Raw genomic sequence first — 21401 nt, forward strand, 5'->3', positions numbered from 1 at the left:
TAAGTGACTTGACAATGCATCTTTCTTACATAATGCGTGTTTTATTTCTTTTATCTCAAGAGTATTTTAAAATGACTTTAAGATATCTTTTAAATTTTAGTAACTGAACAATCTAACTAAACCACTCAATCAATTCTTTTGATTGTTTAATCACCAAATGGATATATATATATAATTACCATTTTCCAAATAGGACTTTAATACAACTACATTTAAGGAATCTTTGGACATGGAAAAAGAAACCAGATAGTTGAGAACATATAAAAATAAACAAATAAATCATTTTTATCATTCCTCTGTTTTGTACAAACATATTTTTGGTATAAATCGAAAATTGCATTTATCTTAAACTAAATGCATTTCTACTTTGGGGCATTTTAAGAGTAATAAATACTTTCAATACTATTATTTTACAGTTTTAACAATGCTGAGATCTATCAAATAGATTATTCACAGCTGAGTTAAGCCCCTCCATCATTTAAAAAAAGAAGTGTTGTTAAGTTATTTCTAGGTCATTTCAATAATAGATCTAGTTTTCCATTCAAGAATTATTAATAATATTTGATCTTTTAAGAAGTTGTGTGGCCATGAACTTTGGAATACATGATAAAAAATTTTTACATTACACCTAATTAAAAAAAAAAAGATCTGGCACAGAATGGAATATTTAGTGTTTTCATTCTGAAATATATCATCCCATTTTAGTTATTATAAAATTAACAGAAAATGAGGAATTTTGCAAATTTTCAACACATGCACAGATATCTAATGGCATTCAAATTATTAGTAACAATTTAGTATACAATAAAATGCACTAATTTATGAATATTGTGATTTATATTTAATATCTTGTTTGTTTTTTTGCATTTTAGATTTAAATGAAAATAAGTTTAATAAAAACAATAGTTAACAGCTTTTGAAAAAAAAATGGATTGGAATAAGTGTTCTATTTTACTAAATTAAAAATAATGAGCACCAAATACTTCAAAAAAATAAGGTACTTCCTGACATAAAAATTAAATTTAAAATCCTAAACAATAATACGTAATAGAATAGTACAATAAACTCGAAGACAATAGGGATACAAAAGATAAATGATTTTCAAGGGGTCAGAGGTCAAGATAACTAGAATGTGAATAGCAAGTTCCTAAATTAAACTTAAGTTCATTTTTATTTTTTTAGACCTCAAAGAGTAAATAATAACTTAAACTGTGACATTGCAATTCACAATGTTTCTCATTCTCATATAACTTTTCATCTGAAATTTTGCCTCATAATGTAAACAGTTCAGTAAACAGGCATTCATGGTACTAAGTGAATAACGAATGAGTGATACGGTTATTAACATAAATATATAATCTAATTAGTTTGGTTTGTTGTGAATTTCACGCAAAGCTACATGAGGGCTATCTGCGCTAGCCGTCCCTAATTTAGCAGTGTAAGACTAGAGGGAAGGCAGCTAGTCATCATCTCTTACCGTCAACTCTTGGGCTACTCTTTTACCAACGAATAGTAGGGTTGACCGTGACATTATAACGCCCCCACGGCTAAAAGGGGGAGCATGTTTGGTGTGACGGGGAGTTATTTTATGATCTATGCATAGAAAGTTTCAACGAAAGTTATGGTTATTTTAGTGCAAATTTACACAATTGATTATCTTAAGTTTCAGTGTTATACGTATGTAAACGTATCGATATATGGAACGAAATCAGACCTATATTCAAATTATAAATATATTTTGTTTTAAATTTAAATACATCTAAACTTAATCAAATAATAAATCTAATCATCCTTTGCACCACATAAAAGCTAATTAAAAACAACAACAAAAACTTGTGTTATCAGTTATCATTACTGACTTCAAATTCGAATTTATTAAACAGTATTAAATGCTTTTAAATTAACTGAGATCAGAATTTACTAAGGATTATATAAAACTAATAAGTTATACATAAACACAGTTCTTTCAGATAAATTTGAGTTCGGTATTGGGTGCAATGCTGTTTGTTTTTTTTTAATATAATTAAATAGCTTTTCCGGACAGATGGAAATGGGTTTACAGAACTGAGGTACCCCGCTGGGGCGGCGGTAAGGCTATTGATTTACAACTGTAAAATTAGCGGTTCAATTCTCCTCTGTGGATACGGTAGATAGCCCGATGTGGTTTTGCTATAAGATGTATTCAGAACTGAGGGTACGCTCCCAAATCAAAGAATTGTAGGAATGGAGTTTTGATTATAAACATAAAAAAATAACTCTCGTATCGTGTGAAATAAATATTTATTGGATATGAGAAATGAATGTTTCTATAACCATTTTAGTTAGTTAGTTAGTTATCACCATTAGATTCCATCTAGGAACATAGGACCGCAATCGCTTGCGGATTCTTCAACAAGTATTTAAGTGAGTAGGTTGTTAGCTCACTGCACCGAGCCGTCCCTAATTTAGCAGTGTAAGTCGTCAACTGTTGGGCTACTCTTTTGCCAACGAATAGTGGGATTGACCGTAACGCCCCCACGGCTGGGAGGACGAGCATGTTTGGCGCGACGCGGGCGCGAACCCGCGACCCTCGGATTACGAGTCGCACGCCTTACGCGCTTGGCCATGCCAGGCCCATAACCATTTTAGGATGTAATAATTATTCGATTGTTTTAGAGGTCTCCACAAACATTTTCAAACACATAAAAGAATTAGATGGTTTAATAAAGTGCTTGTCTTGAAGTTCGTGCAAAGTTACACAAGGGCTATCTGCGCTAGCCATCCCTAATTTAGCAGTGTAAGACTTAAGGGAAGACAGCTAATCATCACCACCCCCGCCAGTTCTTGGGCTACTCTTTTATTAACGAATAGTGGGATTGACTGTAACATTATAACGCCCTCACGGCAGAAAGAACAAACATGTGTGGTGTGAGGGTCAAATCCGTGACTCTCAGATTGCGAGTGGAATGCCCTAACCACCTGGTTATGTCGGGTAATATTATAGCTGAACTTTATTAACATAACTTACATATTTTTTTTTATTAATTTTACTTTCTTGTAACACCACTGTTGAATTAGTGATTTTACATTTTTCGAATTCGTAGTATTATGTTACATGTTTTAAAAGTAACAGCCTATTTGGTCAACAATTCTTAAGGTGTTTCAAAATGAAACAAAAACAATAAAAAGCTTAATATATTGGACATACTAACGTTACAGTTCATCACATCTACAAATTCAACTAGCTTGTTCATTTTAAAGTTTTTATTCTATTACTTTCCAAGAAATCAACTCTCTTTTTAACACATTTAAAAGGCAAATTATTTTAAGAAAAACATAAATAAATATTATCCTTTTTAAATGTATAAGTGTACAGACGTTTCAGAAATGGCGTTACTTTTCCGCTTATTAGGCTCTGCCACGTTTTCTTTACGAAAAGTACAAATCTGCATAGTCGACAGACGAGTCATACCAAGAAAAGCTGCTCGTTAATTTAAACGCCTACATCATATTTGTATGGTTGATCGGTCTGTTTTGTGTAGGCATAATCTGTGCCCAACATACAGTTTTTGCTAGGAAAGTACATGTAGTAAACTGGTGTCGTTACACATTAACTGATAGACGAAAGCCGTAATCCAAATAATTTCTTCAATTAAAGGCTCATTCAAGCCCATAGTGTACGACTTTTAAACGAAGCACTTTAACGAAGAATGGGCCCTTCTCGTACTGACTATTAACTCTATTATAGACAGATTCACTGAGAAAGCATCCAGAAACATTAGAATCTATTCAGAGTTTTTGACTCATATTGTATTAAAAATTATACATATTGATTATGATTACGTGAAAACTTTTTCAGGATAATACGTGAATTTAAATCATAGTTTCATAGTTATGTTCTCCCTATTAATATGAACCGTTAATTATTTTTCTTGAGTTGAAAAGAACCATTGGATTCTTACACCTTAGAACTCAGCGAGAGGAGAGTTCGAGCCTCTCTGAGTGGGTATTTGGGTATTGATGTTAAATACCCAGGAAGGTCAGGTACATTAGACCTCCTCCTCCCTCCCGAACGTTGATAGCGTCTGGCGTTCAGGGGTTTGTTTTGTTATAGCTTTGGGCCAGAGTATAACACCGTACTCAGGCCCGTTTGAGGGTACAGTCCATGCATAGACACATAAGAAAAGGTTGTTGTTTTTCATTTTAATATATTTTTTGTATTTTTCTCTTTTTTTATTTTTTCCATAGAGAAAATGCTACTACCACTAGTAGTAACAATAAAATAGAAAAAATAAAATAAAAAATAAAAGAGAATTATATAAGAAAATTAGGGATCAGTAATAGAAAAACAAGGATTAAGTGTCGAGTGCAAGGTGGCCAGTTTGTTTGTTTGTTTGTTTGGGAATTTCGCACAAAGCTACTCGAGGGCTATCTGTGCTAGCCGTCCCTAATTTAGCAGTGTAAGACTAGAGGGAAGGCAGCTAGTCATCACCACCCACCGCCAACTCTTGGGCTACTCTTTTACCAACGAATAGTGGGATTGACCGTCACATTATACACCCCCACGGCTGGGAGGGCGAGCATGTTTAGCGCGACGCGGGCGCGAACCCGCGACCCTCGGATTACGAGTCGCACGCCTTACGCGCTAGGCCATGCCGGGCCGGTGGCGAGCTTGTGTAGCATTCCTTAAATACATGTTAAAAGGGGAGAGGTATTTAGGACTATTTACATCATGTACGTGGTGTCTGTCGAGATCACACATTAAGTTATTCTTCTGCCAATTCTTATTAAAATATTTTAGAGAATTATGCAAGAGTCTTTGAGATATTGACCATAGACACAATATCTGAAAGACTCTTGCGAGAGAAGAAGAAGAAGAAGTATGTCGTCGGTGTTTGAGTAATAAAAGTTCATACCCTGGAGGGTCAGGTTTTCTACGACCTCTTCCTCCTCCCCGTACTTATGTTCTTGACGAATTTTATAACTGCGAAACTGAATATTATTTTGGTCCTTTTCAGGGCAATGTCCATGTATTGTGGCTCGTATACTGTGATTATTTTATTCTATCAGCAGAAATGTCAAGTTTGTTGGTGGCATTTATTTTTAATTGTTTAATACATATATATATATATATAGTAGAAAGATATTTTTTATTTTTTTGCTATTATTATTATTAATTTTTTATTTAAATTTATATGATTTTTTTCTTTTTTTTATTTATTTTTATATTTAAAATATAAGTTAACTGGGGAGAGATGTTTAGGACTAGCTTCATCATGTATGAGGTACCTGTCTAGTTCGCATAGTAATTCGTTTTTTATCCAATTCTTATTAAAGTACATAATTGTAATATGTAGGAGTCTATCTGGTATGGTTGGTATGTTTGAGTATTTGTGAATAAACTGGGATGATATAGTTCTTGGAACGCTGTATGCAGTTGTTAGGAGTGTATTTTGGATTGTTTGTAGTTTGGCTTTAATTATTTTATTGCTCACAGTTATCCATGCTGGAGCTGCATAATCTATTACTGGTCTAATATATGTTTTATAGATTTTTAGTATGTTATCTGTAGATGCTCCACTGTTTTTACCAGTTAGACTCCTAGCATAATTTGTTCTTCACCAGACTTATTTTTAATTTCGTTCACATGATTGATCCAAGTTAGTTTTGAATCATAGATCAGACCTAAAAATTTTGCCGATGGGGCAATCTGGAGTAGAGTGCCATTCATGTATAATTCTGGCTGTTGTTTTTTGTGTTTTGTCAATTTCGTAAAGACTACGAATTGTGTTTTTGCTGTGTTTATTTTTATTCTGTATTTTTGACAGTATTCACTTATTCTATTAAGTTGCGGTTGTATGTTAGTGGCTGCTATCGTGGGTGTTGCGGCACTTTTCCAGACTGCCACATCATCTGCGAACTGTGAAGATAATCCATGACTTGGATCCCTCAGTGGCATATTGTTTACATACATGCTGAAGAGTATAGGGCTAACTACCCTTCCCTGAGGGACATCAGCTTGTGGAGTAAAGTATTCAAAAAATATTCCTTCAACATTTACTCTACACTTTCTATTTTCCAAAACGTTAGATAACCAGCGAATAATTCCTCGCGGTAGTTCCATTTCATTCATTCGGAACCTTTGACCATCGTGCCAAACAGTGTCGAATGCTTTCTCGATATCAAGGAAGCAAGCGACAGTACATTCTTTTTTATTGAAGCTATCTATTATGGTTTCTGTTAATCTGATTAGATGGTCTGTCGTTTGTCTAAATTTCCTGAATCCATTTTGTTCTTTTGGTAATTTTGATGTTATCTCCAAGAATGTGGAGAGTCTATTACTGATTATTCTTTCAAAAATTTTGCCTACACAGCTGGTCAGGCTGATTGGTCGGTAGCTATTAGATTTATTCGCTGGCTTTCCTTCCTTATGGAACATTAATATATTTGCAAGCTTCCAAGAAACTGGGATGTATCCTGAGGATAGATATAAGTTAAAAAGTGAATTTAGGTGGTCAAACAATTTCGGAGTGCCCTTTTTTAGAAGGATAGCTTGTATTTCGTCTTCACCTGGTGCTTTGTTTTTTGTGTTTTTTATTGCTTCGAGTAATTCTTGAAGGGATATTTCATTTGTTAGTGATGTGTTTGCATAATTTGTATTTGTATCAGTTATGTTTATTGGAAAAATTGGTTCAAATTGATGTTTATTTTTTAATATGTGATTAGTGACTTTATTGTAGAAATATGTATTCATATCTGGATCAGTGTGAGTTTTAAAAGTATTTTGAAGTTGATCTTTGAAAGCTTCGGCTATTTTTTTATTTGTGTGTGCTATGGTATTATTATGTTCAAGTGGAGGATATTTCTTTGTGTTTGTGTTTTCATTTGTGAGTCTTTTAAGATGTGACCAGAATTTTTTCGGGTCAGTTTTGTCATTTAGTTTAGTGCAGTAATTGTCCCATTTATTTTGTTTTTGTTGTTTTATTTGTGTTCTGATGTGATTTCTAATGTTGTTTATTTGCGTTTTAGTTTCTCTGTCTCTTGTTATCATGTACTGTCTTCTTAATTGTCTTCATTTTTTGATTAGATTGATTATTTCTGTGGTGGGTTTCCATGTGTTTTTTGTTGTTTTATGGTGTTGTTTTGGTATTGTTAGCTTGGCTGCTTCCTGAAGGCATTCCGTAATTGTTTGACAGTAGTTATCCATTTCAATATGGGTTTTAACTTCTTTTATAACTTTATTAAGTAACTGGTTATCTAATTCCTGTTTATAGTTTTGCCAATCTGCTTTTCTGTAATTAAATTTTTCTTTCCTATATGTTATATTTTTTATGGGGGTCGAGATCAAAGACACAATATATTGGGAGGTGATCACTGTCAACATCCTTTCCCACTTGAAATTTTATTATTTTCTGGCTTATATTATATGTACACATACACAGGTCTAGTATGTCACTGGAGTTAGTGGCATACGCTGTATGTGTAGGGGTGGTGTCATTTAATAAAACTATATTGTTATCGTCTATGAATTGTAATAGACTTCTACCATTGTAGTTTGAGCTTCGGCATCCAAAGGTAACATTTTTACTATTTAAGTCACCCATAACTATGGAGTTTTGGTTGTGGGAAAAGATGTTGCTAAGTAATGCTATATCTAGTTGTTTGTTAGGTGAGCAGTAAATTCCTGCTACGGTTACTTTTGTTTTATTCCTTTGCAGGATATCGACAGTAACATGTTCATTGTTACTGCTCAATTTAATTTCTATTACTGAAAGCTCCATTTTGTAGAGCAGCATAATGCCTCTGTTTTCATCATTCTTATTTATTCTGTCTTTTCTTATGGTTGAATAATTTGGTATTTTAAATCTATTGTTATTGTATATCAGAGTTTCGCTTACTATTATAATATGGGGGTTAGTTTCTTGTATTAGGTCTTCGATCTCATGTTTCTTGGAAGCTATTGCACCTTGGATGTTGAAATACACTACTGTGAACATTGTGCTGTGAGCATGTAACCTGTAAGTGTTGATATTATGTAGGGTATGTGTGGTGTGATGTGTTTTTTGGAGATATTAATCAGTAATTCAAAACAGTTAGTTGTCTGGTTTGGTTTGGTGTATTCTGTTACGAATTCTGTAATTATGTTTTTAATTATTGTTGTTAAAAGGCTTGTTTTATCTGATGTGTTAATATTCGTTTCTTGTATGGTGTTGTTGTTTTCATCTGGCTTTTGTGTTTGTGTTAAAGTGTTCTTATTCTGAGTAATAGTGTTCTGTTCTTGCTGTTTGTGGGGTTCTTTTCCTTTTAACATTTTTGCATATGTGGTTTTTGTTGTTTTATTGAATTATGTTGATATGTCTGTTTTTGGTAGGCTGTTTGTATTAGGCTGATTCTGTTCTGATGGTGTTCTTATCTGATAAATACGTTGTTTTATTTGTTTGTATTTATCACATCCTTTATAATTGGCTGTGTGGGTTTGACCACAGTTACAACATTTAGGCGTTTCCTTATCTTTTTTACATTGATTGATATGGTGTTCCCCGCCACAGCCGCAGCACCTCGGTGTTGCTAAGCAGGCTGCAGAAACATGTCCATATCTTTGGCAATTGTAACATTGTGTTACTACAATTGCCGGAGTTTTTAATTGTTCTACTTGGTATTTTTTATACAAAAGCGTTATTCCGTTATTTATTAATTTTAGTGTGTTGTAACTGTCGTCTATGTCAATATGTATAAGATTCGTGGGTGCCTGTGTTTTCTTTGAGATTATACGTTCTATATTATTATGTGGAATGCCTTGTTCGTTTAAAGCTTGTGTGATTAGTTCTAGGCTTATGGTCTGGTGAACCCCTCTTACAACAATGGCTTTAGGCTGCGGCTTACTTCCTGGAAGGTGTATTTTAATTTTTCTTTTTACTTTTCTTCTTTTTCTTACATTATTTTCGTTTGTTTTTTCAGCTGTACTAAGTTCCTTTTTTGCTATAGTACATAACGCTAACAATGGATAATTTGTTAAATTATTTTTTAATTTGCCACCAACAAGACTTGACTTACTTGACTTCTGTATTTCCTGATCGGTATCACTTTGTTTTTCGTCAGCCATGGCTTGTCCTTGTCTGATTCCGGTTTCCAAGTGAGATCTGGGCCGCGGTTTCCCGCTCTGTTGTCGTTGATTTCTTCAGGTGGTCTGTGTGGTCTATCGCACTTGTAATAAGATATATATTATTGAACTGTACTGGTTGGGGAAGCCTATCTATTCAAACTTTTTCCTTTTTTTTGCGTGGAGAGAGCACGTCTTATTTGTCTCACACTCGCCAACCTTCGATTCATCGCAATCATCCGCGAGAGGAGAGTTTCGAGTTTCACCGTGTGGGTATTTGGGTATTAATGTTAAATACCCAGGAGGGTCAGGTACATTAGACCTCTTCCTCCGAGAGGAGAGGGATTGTTTGTTTGTTTGTTTTGAATTTCACGCCGAGCTACGCGAGGGCTATCTCATTAGCCGTCGCTAATTTAGAAGTGTAAGACTAGAGGGAAGGCAGCTAGTCATCACCACCCATCGCCAACTCTTGGACTACTATTTTACAAACGAATAGTGAGATTGACCGTTCCATTATAATACCCCCACAGCTGAAAGGGCAAACATGTTTGGTGCGACGGGGACGTTTACGCAGTGTATCTATTTTAATACAGTTTAGGTGATGTTGTTTGCTAAGTACTATACTTTATTTTGGAAGAGTATCTGATTTATTATGTTTCGCACGTTACATATTATGACACAAATACACGGACATTTTAGTTTTAATTTAGAATCTAATTAAATGTTAATATGTATCAAACTTATGATATTTGTCAACAAGATTGATACACACATTTATCTTTCTTAACAAAATATATTTGAATATACAAATAATAATAATATAGTTAATAATAACGCTTACTATAAACAGTTATTACAAATATTGGTTTATATACAAGGGTTTCACAAACTTACAAATTATATTGAGTTTTCTATCTGGTCTGGAACCAAATATTTTATCGACGATCCAGGTTCACGAAGAGCAAATTAATTCTGATTTGATACTGTTACACCACTTTTATGCTAGCTAGCTCGATTGGCCTCAAACCGCTTATAAGTTGACTTTTAACAGGCGAAGATGTGTAATGTCCTCTTAGAAATACCAATGTCCGAATTTAATTCAGTGAAGTTTATCGGTTTCTAATGTTTCAAATCTATAAATCCTCCTGACCAATTATCTGTAGTTTTTCGATTAATAAGCGTTAATCACAATTCCGAAACTTATAGTGTACTGGCTGTAGCTAATCAGCAATATAGAATTGTCTCTTGGCGTCTTGTGATGGCTTGCTTTTATATACGAATAACGCGAGATTCTCGAACGTTCATCAATGTTCGAAGACACTCCAGTATTTTCGTAAATAACATTATTAATTCTTCCTCTCGAGAATATTCTATGAACAGGCGGTACTTGCTCAATACACATTCAACAATATACGTGACATGCATAAAAAACTATACTGAAACAAACATAGGTATTAAAGTAAATGTATAGCAGCAAATTTGTTACAGGTCTTATGATAGTTAGAAATCTATTGTGTTAATCTCAGGCATATAAGGAATTTTCTGAGGCTTGATACCGATTTCAGTAAATTTAACTCCCCTCTTTCATATGATAAACTTTATTTATATTTTTTAGCTTTATCTACATTGCATGTTTCTTTTAATAGGCCTTTTAAAGTCACTTCATATTTTACACGACTTCAATCTTTTTTTCCAATTAATGTACCCACACCACGTAAAACAGTTACACTTCATCAATATCTTTATTTGGCACCTCGTATTCATAATTTTATTCCTTATAGTATAAGATCTTCTATTAATCGTGTTAATCAAAAGAAATACTTAAAACAATGGATCTTAAATACTGATGATAATATTCTGGGAACTTTATATTGATTTTGTAAGTTTTGATTTTACATTATTATGTGTTTAACCATCACAGGACGAGTTAACTCTTTGTTGATGGTTTTATATTGATATTTGATTTTTTGTGTCTAATTTATTGCTTAATAAATTTATTATTATTATTATTATTATATTAAAATTTGGCATGCCTTGTAATCGAAATTACCTCAGAATGACTAAATCGATTAACTTAAGAATTAGTCGTATAAAAAAGCGATGCGCAAGTCTTTGAGGTACAATATACTGCTAAACATACAAGTCTCATATTTATGTTGTGAGATTAACTCCATTTGGCATTGTTTTACAAAATCATAACTGAAAAAGTTTTATGCATCATACACAATGTCATTCTTCCTTATAAAGCAAAGATATTAGCATATTTACTTTAGAGATGTATCAGGTCATCCCATAAGACGATTTAGACTGATTTCACTGCATATGGTAAACCTTCTTCTGTCAAAAGTGAAAAGAAGTCTTTTTTTCATTTTCTTTATTCATGGCATCCTATTTATTTGATTCAAAACAGAACACGTCTGCTCTATTTAATCACCTGGAAAACTGAAATCACTTTAAATAATGGCGTTTAATTACTCTAAAGTCTGAAGATAAGTCATCAGATATCATCTAGGCTAGATAGAGGATCAATTTTTGAATAAAATTGTTGAGTTACCCAATAAGTAAAATCTAAGTTCTAGTGGTTGAAGAGAAATCATGAGCCACATGTTGTATATGCCACAGAGAATCTTCCTAGGAATGGCCAAAATGCCGTCTGCAACTTAGTCTTAAAGAGAACCACACTCACTTGAAATATGAGCATTTATCATGACTTTGTTAAAAAAAATACGTTTTATTTAGTGCTTTTATGTCCATCCCAGATTTGTACTATCCACAGGGATCCTGGATTCACTTTGATGCAGTTCAAAATACAAGAGGCAAAAAACATCAACACAGTTTCCTGTACATTGATGATGAACGAAGTGTACATCTAAAACCATGTTCAATGGGATGTTACAAAGTATCGAAACTATGTGGACATAGGAAATGACAATTTTGATAATGTCACACTAGCTGTCAGATGGGTTTTTGTTTTAATGGCAGTAGCTACCGTTGATTAGTTGAAGGCTTCCCCTCTATATTCTTTTTTATGGATTGATTAGACAATGCAAAAAGTAAAATTGGTGAAAGAATGTTTTTAATGCCTTTGGGAGACTGAAATACAAATTGATATGTGATGAAACTTCTTGCCAATTTATTAAAATGAAACCTCTGGGAGTCATTCTCACCGTGAATAACATTAACACGTCACTTTCCAACCACCAAAAACATGATACTCTATAACCAGAGCGCTTTCGAAGGGTGAACACTTCTTTTTGAGGGGAAAATTGTTTGCTGATGAAAGCGCTTGATTTATACAGTATCGTGTTTTCAAATTGAATTAAATAAGTTCAATTATTTTCTGGGAAACTAGGTTTAGTTAAAATTTCAGGTCACAACTTCAAACAACTTCATTTTGTTTGTTTGAACAGCTGATGTACTGTGGCTTAGTCATTAATTCTCTGTGTTTCCAGTAACCATCAAGTAATTTTCCCAAATAACGGAACTTAAGCAGCTGTGACTACAAACAGTTATGTTTGTTTTCCTGAATAAACTTCCTGTTCACAACGAAATAAAACCACAATGTTCTAAAATACATGATGATTTTTGATTGGGTATGTTGATTCTATTCGCATAAAAGTATTTAAAAAGCTTAACTTTGTTTTCTATGTGATTCAGAGTGTACAAGTACTCGTACAGTGCATCAAGATTTGCTCACAAACTATCACCATGAATATAAACTTGGTTGGTCTTTTTTTAGCTAGTCTTATGCTAGAGATTGCTACTTCTACTGAAGAGGACGAACGAGCAGCTACTTGTATGCTATATACAAGTGGTAAGTTTAAGTTTTAGGATATGCATACTGGCTTGCTTGGTGAGAGCTAACTTAAATTTCATGTCACATACTTCAAGCAGCTAGAGAATGAAACAGGCATCCATACTATTCCAAACGAAGAAATATTAAGTGTCACAAGATGCAGCACTTATGAATTTCTGTGCAATCTGACTGTTGAAAAACTGTCATTATCTTAGACTAGGAGAAATCTGACAAATAAGCAGTGAGGAAAGGCTTACTTTGAACATAAGGATAGAAATATTGTTGCAATAATACTAGATAGAGCATGAATTGTTGAAATGACGTTTCAAAGTAGTTTTAATACAGTGCACTCACACTTTGTATATGTGCGTAACTATTCAAATTAAAAATTTTTACCGGTTAATTCGTGTCTAACTACATGTATTTCTATTTTTTCGTGTCGATCAGAAACATATGTTTCACTACGTCTTTCAATACATTAAATCGATAGCAGAAAATTGATTCTCCGGATTTTTTGTGGTGTAAGTCGTTTAACTTATTTCTGGCCAATCGAAGAATTAATTTCAAAAAGCCACACCTCATTGAAAACATTCTTTACAGACAAAGGTTTTAAGAAAGAAAAAATCATGGGATTTATTTGTGTGTTTTTTTTAGTTTATAGAAATTTGGCTTGGATGCAAGATTATCTTCAAATGACTTTATAAATTAATATTTATATAACCATTAATTTCTTTCGAAATGGGAAGGTTCGCATATACCGTGTTTAGCTCAAATTTTTCATACCGGAAATGAAATGCCAACCTCTATTGTTTTATTTTCAGAAAATGAAGCTGTTAAGAAGGAGATAAAAAGATGTGAGAGTCTTATACCAAAGGTAAGTGTATATACATTATTGTAACGAGACCAATATTCTGGTGAGGTTAAACTTAAGTTCGAAGCTATAACTCCCAATTATATACATATATTTGTGCGTGTTTATGTAAGAGAGAGATACTGTAAAGGAAAGACTATTCTTGGCTGAAACCATGCAGAAACTCTTCATTTCTAGGGCCCGGCATGGCCAAGCGTGTTAAGGCGTGCGATTCGTAATCTCAGGGTCGCGGGTTCGCATCCCCCTCGCGCCAAACATGCTCGCCCTCCCAGCCGTGGGGGCGTTATAATGTTATGGTCAATCCCACTGTTGGTAAAAGAGTAGCCCAAGAGTTGGCGGTGGGTGGTGATGACTAGCTGCCTTCCTTCTAGTCTTACACTGCTAAATTAGGGACGGCTAGCACAGATAACCCTCGAGTAGCTTTGTGTGAAGTTCAAAAAACAAACAAAACAAACAAACAAACCCATAAGTAATGTCCGAAAATTTAATACAGAAAGTGCATCATCATTTCTGTCGTTGTAGAAGGCTTTAACGACTAAAATACGTAGTAGGACGTGTATAAAAATGTTCAGACAAATGAAAGAAACTAACCCAACTCCACTTTTTCAGATCATTAATTAAATAAACCCTTATGAAGATGGATGTGTCTGAGAAGCACATGAGGCATATAATGCTTTATGAGTTTAAAAAAGGCAATAGTGCAGAAGAAACTACACGAAACATTCAAGGTGTTTATGATGTAGTGTCTCTCAATGAAAGAAAATGTCGAAGGCGGTTTCAGAAGTTCAGATCAGGTGACTACAGCTTAAGTGATGCGCCACTTTCAGGTCGTCCTGTTAAGTTTAATGATGACTTGCTGCTGGCTGCACTTGATGAAGATTGTGCTGTAACAGTTGAAGAACTAGCACATAATCTTAATTCAACCCATTCAACAGTTCACTGTCATCTGCAACAGCTTGGAAAGATATCAAACTTTGGAAAATGGGTCCCATGATTTGACAGAAGTCAATCTTGGAGCAAGAGTGGACATTTGCACTTTTCTGCACTATTGTGAACGTAACTCACCTTTTTTGGACAGGTTAGTGACTGGAGATGAAAAATGGATATATTATAAAAAATGTTAAGCGCCGCAGACAATGGCTCAGTGCAGGTAAACTAGCTAAAGCAAAGCCCAGAATGGATCTCCACCCTAGGAAAGTCTTGTATAGCGTTTAGTGGGATATTGTTGAGTTGATCCACATTGAGTTACTGCCACGCAATGAAACGATTATACCGCAAGGATCACATCTGCAAAAACAAACTTCATTTCTAGCTGCATAGAAGTCCAAGTGATTTGATTAACCACTGTTGCCTGAGAGATAGCTAAAGATCGGTATTTACTTAAATGAAATCCAGGAACGTTTTAACATTTTTTGCTCATTTTATACACTATATGGCCAAAAGTATGTGGACTCAGGCAGGTAGCATTCTCCTGACATCCGCCAAACCCAGATTCGTCAGTCAGACTGCCAGAGAACGCGTCTCCACTGATCCAGAGTCAAATGGCGATATGTTTTACACCACTCAAGCCGATGCTTGGCATTGCGCATGGTGATATGAGGCTTGCGTGTGGTTACTCGGCCACGAAAACCCATTTCTTGAAGCTTCCGACGAACAGTTCTTGTGCTGACGTTGCTCCAAGAGGCATTTTGGACTCGGTAGTGAGAGTTGAAACTGTGGATAAACGATTTTTACGCGCTTCAGCACTTGGCAGTCCTGCTCTGTGAGCTTGTATGGCCTACCGCTTCGTGGCTGAGTTGTTGTTGCTCCTAGACGTTTCCACTTCACGATAACAACACTTACAGTCTACCGGAGTAGCTCTAGCAAGGCAGAAATTTGACGAAATGAGTTGTTGGAAAGATGACGTCCTATGACAGTGCCACGTTGAAAGTCACTGAGCTCTTCAGTACGACCCATTCTACTGATAATGTTTGTCTATAGAGATTGCATGGCTGTATGCTTGAGTTTATGCACCTGTTAGCAATGGGTATGACTGAAATAGCCGAACCCACTAATTAAAAGGGGTGTCCAGATAATTTTGGCTATGTAATGTATATATATCTTCTATGTGTGAAAGTGGGTTTTTTGTGAGTCAAACCAACTCACTGAAAAGTTAAAATTTTACTTCGAATTTAATCTGAACAATTCATTTTCTACGACTTATGATCATACCGCATGGTATTTTTAAATATTCAGGTATAATAAACACTGTCGTTTCTTTAATTCGTTCGCTTGCGGTGTACATGGTGGAAGTATGGTTACATTTGACGTAATCGATTTTGATAGGCTTGTTTACAGAATGAAACATATAAAATCAGTGCTATGTTTGGAAGTCAAGAGTTACACTTACGATCCTAGCGTTATATGGAGGAACTTGTGAACTTGAATAATAATAATAATTTAATTATTTTCTCTAGTGCGGAAATATCAGACGCGTTACTTTGAGGGTAAATTCATAAAGAGCTTATGTAAATTGATTTAAGTTAATACCAATTTAGTATCGATGTTATTCCTTTCAATATTAATGTTGTACAGTTATTTGTTTTACAGTGTATGTTTAATACGTCATCTACACGTCTAAGCAAATTATAGGAAGCTATTCATGCTTTCTGTTGTCTTGTAAATAAAAAAAATAACTGTAAATTATAAAGTAGCTCACTGCATAATAAAGTTCCAAATCTCACCTATCATATGTATGTGGTGAGTTCACACGATTATTTAGTGAGGTCTGGCGATTGTGAATACCATCCAAATACTATAATTAAATGTTTGACAAACCAATCTGCTACAAACTTTTATCGTGAGAAAATGTTGCCGTGCCTTTTAGTTTTAATAAAAGGCTTATAAAAACAGAACCACGTAGCTGGAACAAAGTGATCTGGCTCTGTAGGCTGTATTCACCCATTCATCTGTTGTGGTTAAGAGTTGTTTCATTTGAACACATACCCGAGTTTTCATTTTCAAATGCAGTTCATGAAGTATGAACACTGTTAGAGTTTCCAATAGTTTTTCAACCCTGAGCATATTATGGGTTAAGTTTTATTTTAAAGATGGATGTACTTATTGCATCAATAATCTATACAGTTTTCGTTATAGGTGTCCTACAAGGTGTCCACTTCTGAAATCTGTTACATATTTTCTAAAATACATTTGGAAATAAGTCTAATTTTTTATCACACTTTAGCCATCTGATAATGAAATTACACGAGGTTTGCACACTCAGTGTGAACGCTCTTATGAGAACTTTAAAACACCCACTAAACGTGATAGATGTTTCAGTTTTGTCTTCATTTATGCTTTTTGTTATGTGTGTAACCAAAGAGAGAGAGACAAATAACGTTACGTTATCCCTGCTTTTTTTCCTTAAACAGCCTCAGTTCGACGAATGGGACAACTGCAAAAAGAAACATTTATCTGGCAATAAGGATGACGCACTGGCTTTTAAAGAGATGTGTGCAGACACTCCAACTGAAATTGGCAATTTGGTATGTGTTTCATAGATACCTTACATAGCGGCAGTGTAGTTCTTTATACTTTGATTGGCTTATTTTAATAAAATGTATATATTTAAATTATGTGTAATAAAAATCGTTATACAGGATATAGAATTTAGAAAATCATTTAACAGTGTAAGACTGTCCGAATAACCCATGTAAATCTTTTTAACTAATCATGATGATTCGAAATTAGAAGAAGGTGTTCTCAGTGTGTTTTTTTTGTTTTCATTTAAACCAGCTGTGGTATTGTGTAGAAAGTAAAGGAGATAAGTCATTTCAGGTAAGAGCATTCTGTTATTTTTGCACATTAATATATATATATATATATATTTGTATATTATTCACTAAATCATTTTAGAAGTTCGTTTTTTCAATGTTTTAGGAGTTTAATGTTGAGAGGAAAATGTCTGCAAATATGTTATGCACGTCTAAACGTATCTTTAGTATCCTAAAACTGATTATGGTAAAGAAGGAGAAATATATTTATTATAATTTTTATGATGTTACATGAATACACTATTTTGAGTATGTATATTCTAGGTAAACAATGACATGTAGAAATGTCTCTACTTGTTTGCATTTAGGACATTTATGTCTGGTGATTATTTTCTGTCCAATGTTTTCAGTTATTCTAAAAAAATGAAATGCAGTTTTACAACTTTGTAACATTACGTTTTTATCTGTACACAGACTGAAGAAAGTGTTAAACAGGAAATAGTAAGTACACATCTTTTTAAAAGCTTAAAAGATTTTAAGGTGATAGTATGAGAGAATTCTATAAATTTAACATCACATAACCTTTAGTAGATTCTTTTTTATAAGACAATATCACAGTTTTGTATTCTGATGTTCTATTTATAGAGATACATGCATAAGTTAATTTTAGAATCTGAAGAAACTCGCAGGATTTGATTTATAAGCACGTGTGCTAGTTAAAAAGTTATTTCTGTGACTAGACAATTGGAAATGCATGGCCTTTAGTTTACGTTAATTTACTTTGTGAGCTTTTATTAAGGCCAACTTGGCCCGGCATGGCCAAGCGTGTTAAGGCGTGCGACTCGTAATTTGAGGGTCGCGGGTTCGCATCCCGCTCGCATTAAACATGCTCTCCCTTTCAACCGTGAGGGCGTTATAATGTAACGGTCAATCCCACTATTCGTTGGTAAAAGAGTAGCCCAAGAGTTGGCGGTGGGTGGTGATGACTAGCTGCCTTCCCTCTAGTCTTACACTGCTAAATTAGGGACGGCTAGCACAGATAGCCCTCGAGTAGCTTTGTGCGAAATTCAAAAAAACAAACAAACAAAATAAACAATTAAGGCCAACTTAACATTTGCACCCATTCATGTGTATGGGCATTTTTTTGTGAATTCACATCACCTGAAAGGTCGAAACACCTTGATCTGCTTTGTTTATGATGAGTAAATTAGATAGTAGCTTGTCTACATAATAGTTTTTGTTGTTGTTGATTTTGTAAAGAAAGTAAGATACGCTGTCTTAAAAAGAAAACACGTTTTTAAAACCATCACTTTACTGCATGTTGACTCTTTTCATAAAACTACGCTACTTCATCGACACAGCCCCCCAGTGGCACAGCGGACGCACACGTTAAAAGTCGGGTTTCGATGTCCTCGATTGGCAGAGCACAGATAACTCATTATGTAGCTTCGTGCTGAATTATTAACAAACAAACAAATCATTGAAACAATGTTAGCAGTGATTGAATAAGAGAAAGGTAGAACTCAGAGATAGACCATTGCAAACTTGGTGGTTCTTTGAAAGTTCTGAAAATTCGTGCTTATAGTTTAATAGGATTAAACTGTACGTTACTGATATGAAGATGACAAAACTACATTAAAGTGGTAACCGTTTCTCTCTCTTTTTCTATATATTTGTATAGATACATATCTTATGGTGATTTGTTTTCAACAGGAACAATGTTACGGTGAAGCCTTTAAAATGTTATTTCAATAGATGAAGAATGGCCTTGGTATTCATTAGACGTACACGTTTCCTCTACAATGGTTTGCATTTGTGTATCTTTTTCTTTTATTTCATAAATAAAATACTTCACCTAAGCAATACTCTCTGAGTGTTTTTCATTTTTATGTTCATTGTAATGCCTCTAAATCAAAACATTGGTGAATACCTCCCGTTTAATCGTCATAAAGAGGTGATGGAGAATGAAACATATTCCATATGATGAAACACAGTCAGTTAAGTTAATATAATGATACTTAAGAGATTCCATAACAAGAACAATGCAGAACTTATGTTTACTAAAGAATCGGGCTTGAAATATCTTATTATTTTTGTATTTCATTATAACATTACAATTATTCATATATTCAATCTATAATGAGTAAGGTAAAGCTTGCTGCTGAGTATTCTTCTGTCTCCATCATTATCCATTGAACACAAACGCGGGATCATATTTGTAACATTGAAACTGACAAAAATATCTGAGGGTTGAATAAAGAAGGTTTAGAAATTTATACAAACACTTCTGTATTGTTGCTTCTCATTTGTGAGTTAACTTCTAAATCTAGAGGTTTCACAAGAAACTCGGCTGTATTTTTCCAAAGTGAGTTTACGGCACTGATAACATAATGGGTCTAAGAGGAACGTCAAGTTTATGTATCTTGAGTAAACAGTACGATTGAGATGAAATCTGAGGCAGAGAGAGTTTTCAGGATCCAATCTATAATTTTATTCATTTGGTCAGTAAGATCGTTTTTCAATTCTTTGTATAGTACTATTCGTATAATAAACTGAAGTTCAACCTTACAGGTCACCTTGTTGAGTAGACTGTCCTTACATAATATAATGACATCATTCAGCTATTGGACCACATAAACCAAAAATAGCTCTATTAAATATAGTATCTTTCTGAAGATACAGGCCAGACTTTCTTAAATGTCCATTTTACAATTGGAAAATGTTGAAAGAAATATTCTCCTATAAGTATCATTGATACATATCTTTAAAATATAACTATTGAAAAACCTTGGGTCAAAAACCTTTGGCATTTAGTTCAAATAATTGATCACTGTATATCCGACTAATCGCACACTAATGAAACACTAGTTCAGTAAAATTAAACTGTTTAAAGTATACAAAAACAGGGATTTAGACATAAAGACTGAATCGTGCAGGTGAGATGTATTCTAGCTACTGTCCAAATTCTATCTTCTTGTATTTACTACAAGATTAAGGCTGACTATCGATAGTGTTTAAATTTTATTTATCGTGTTGCCTGAACTGTATATGCACTGGCATACGGAGAAACAGAGGCGGAGTCTGTTTTGACTTTGTGTTCTGAACAGTGTCGAGTAGCACCATATCAATTCGAACCTACTCTGAACGAACCTAGAACAGTTACTTTTGACACAGATCTGACAAGTTCTGGTGATGAGGACAGTTCCACGAGCAAGAGTGGAAGAATGGTAAACCTAAGTCATGACAACAAATATGGTCTGTATTATTTCACGTGCAATTTTAAGCATCTCGAAACCTGTCTGGTGTTTATAAATTATTGGTATCACAGACCGGGTTTTATTTGTTTATACTTTGTCGACTATGGTAACTAATACTCAGCCCTTCCACAATCATTGTACCGGGTATTTATGACTCGTAACAAAATGAATTTATATTATACTTCATAATTCTGTCTATAAAATCAAACTACATGTAGCAGTATGAATAGTAAATTTAATATTTACCATAAATGTATAACTTATATTACATATTTTGCATGTTTGTGCAAGGTATAGGCGTGGTTTATGCAAGCAGATGCCAACCAGGAGAGAGTGCGTTTGTTGTCGCTCATACGACAAGGTATCAAACCGACTAAAAAATGAAGAGTGCATTACTCAGACTTGAGGTTTTGATGTAAATTGCCTGAATATCGATGTCTTGGAAGCATTTTTGTTGTTTTTTTTTAAATTTCGCACAAAACTACTCGAGGGCAATCTGTGCTAGCCGTGCCTAATTTAGCAGTGTAAGACTAGAGGGAAGGCAGCTAGTCATCACCACCCACCGCCAACTCTTGGGCTACTCTTTTACCAACGAATAGTGAGATTGACCGTCACATTATAACGCCCCCACGGCTGAAAGGGCGAG

At 34.3% G+C, this 21401-nt stretch overlaps 1 protein-coding gene across 1 annotated transcript; it reads left to right on the top strand.

Moving 5' to 3' along the window:
- The first annotated feature begins 12696 nt into the window (after nt 1-12696).
- Nucleotides 12697-19361, top strand: LOC143247062 (uncharacterized). Its single transcript, XM_076494443.1, has 6 exons — nt 12697-12893; nt 13697-13749; nt 17157-17270; nt 17521-17562; nt 17973-17999; nt 19212-19361. Exons 1-6 carry the CDS (start codon nt 12788-12790, stop codon nt 19251-19253), a joined length of 384 nt encoding a protein of 127 aa, XP_076350558.1. The 5' UTR covers nt 12697-12787; the 3' UTR covers nt 19254-19361.
- The last annotated feature ends 2040 nt before the right edge of the window (nt 19362-21401 follow it).

Source organism: Tachypleus tridentatus, chromosome 3, assembly GCF_004210375.1.
Source record: "Tachypleus tridentatus isolate NWPU-2018 chromosome 3, ASM421037v1, whole genome shotgun sequence".
Taxonomy (NCBI): Eukaryota; Metazoa; Arthropoda; class Merostomata; order Xiphosura; family Limulidae; genus Tachypleus; species Tachypleus tridentatus.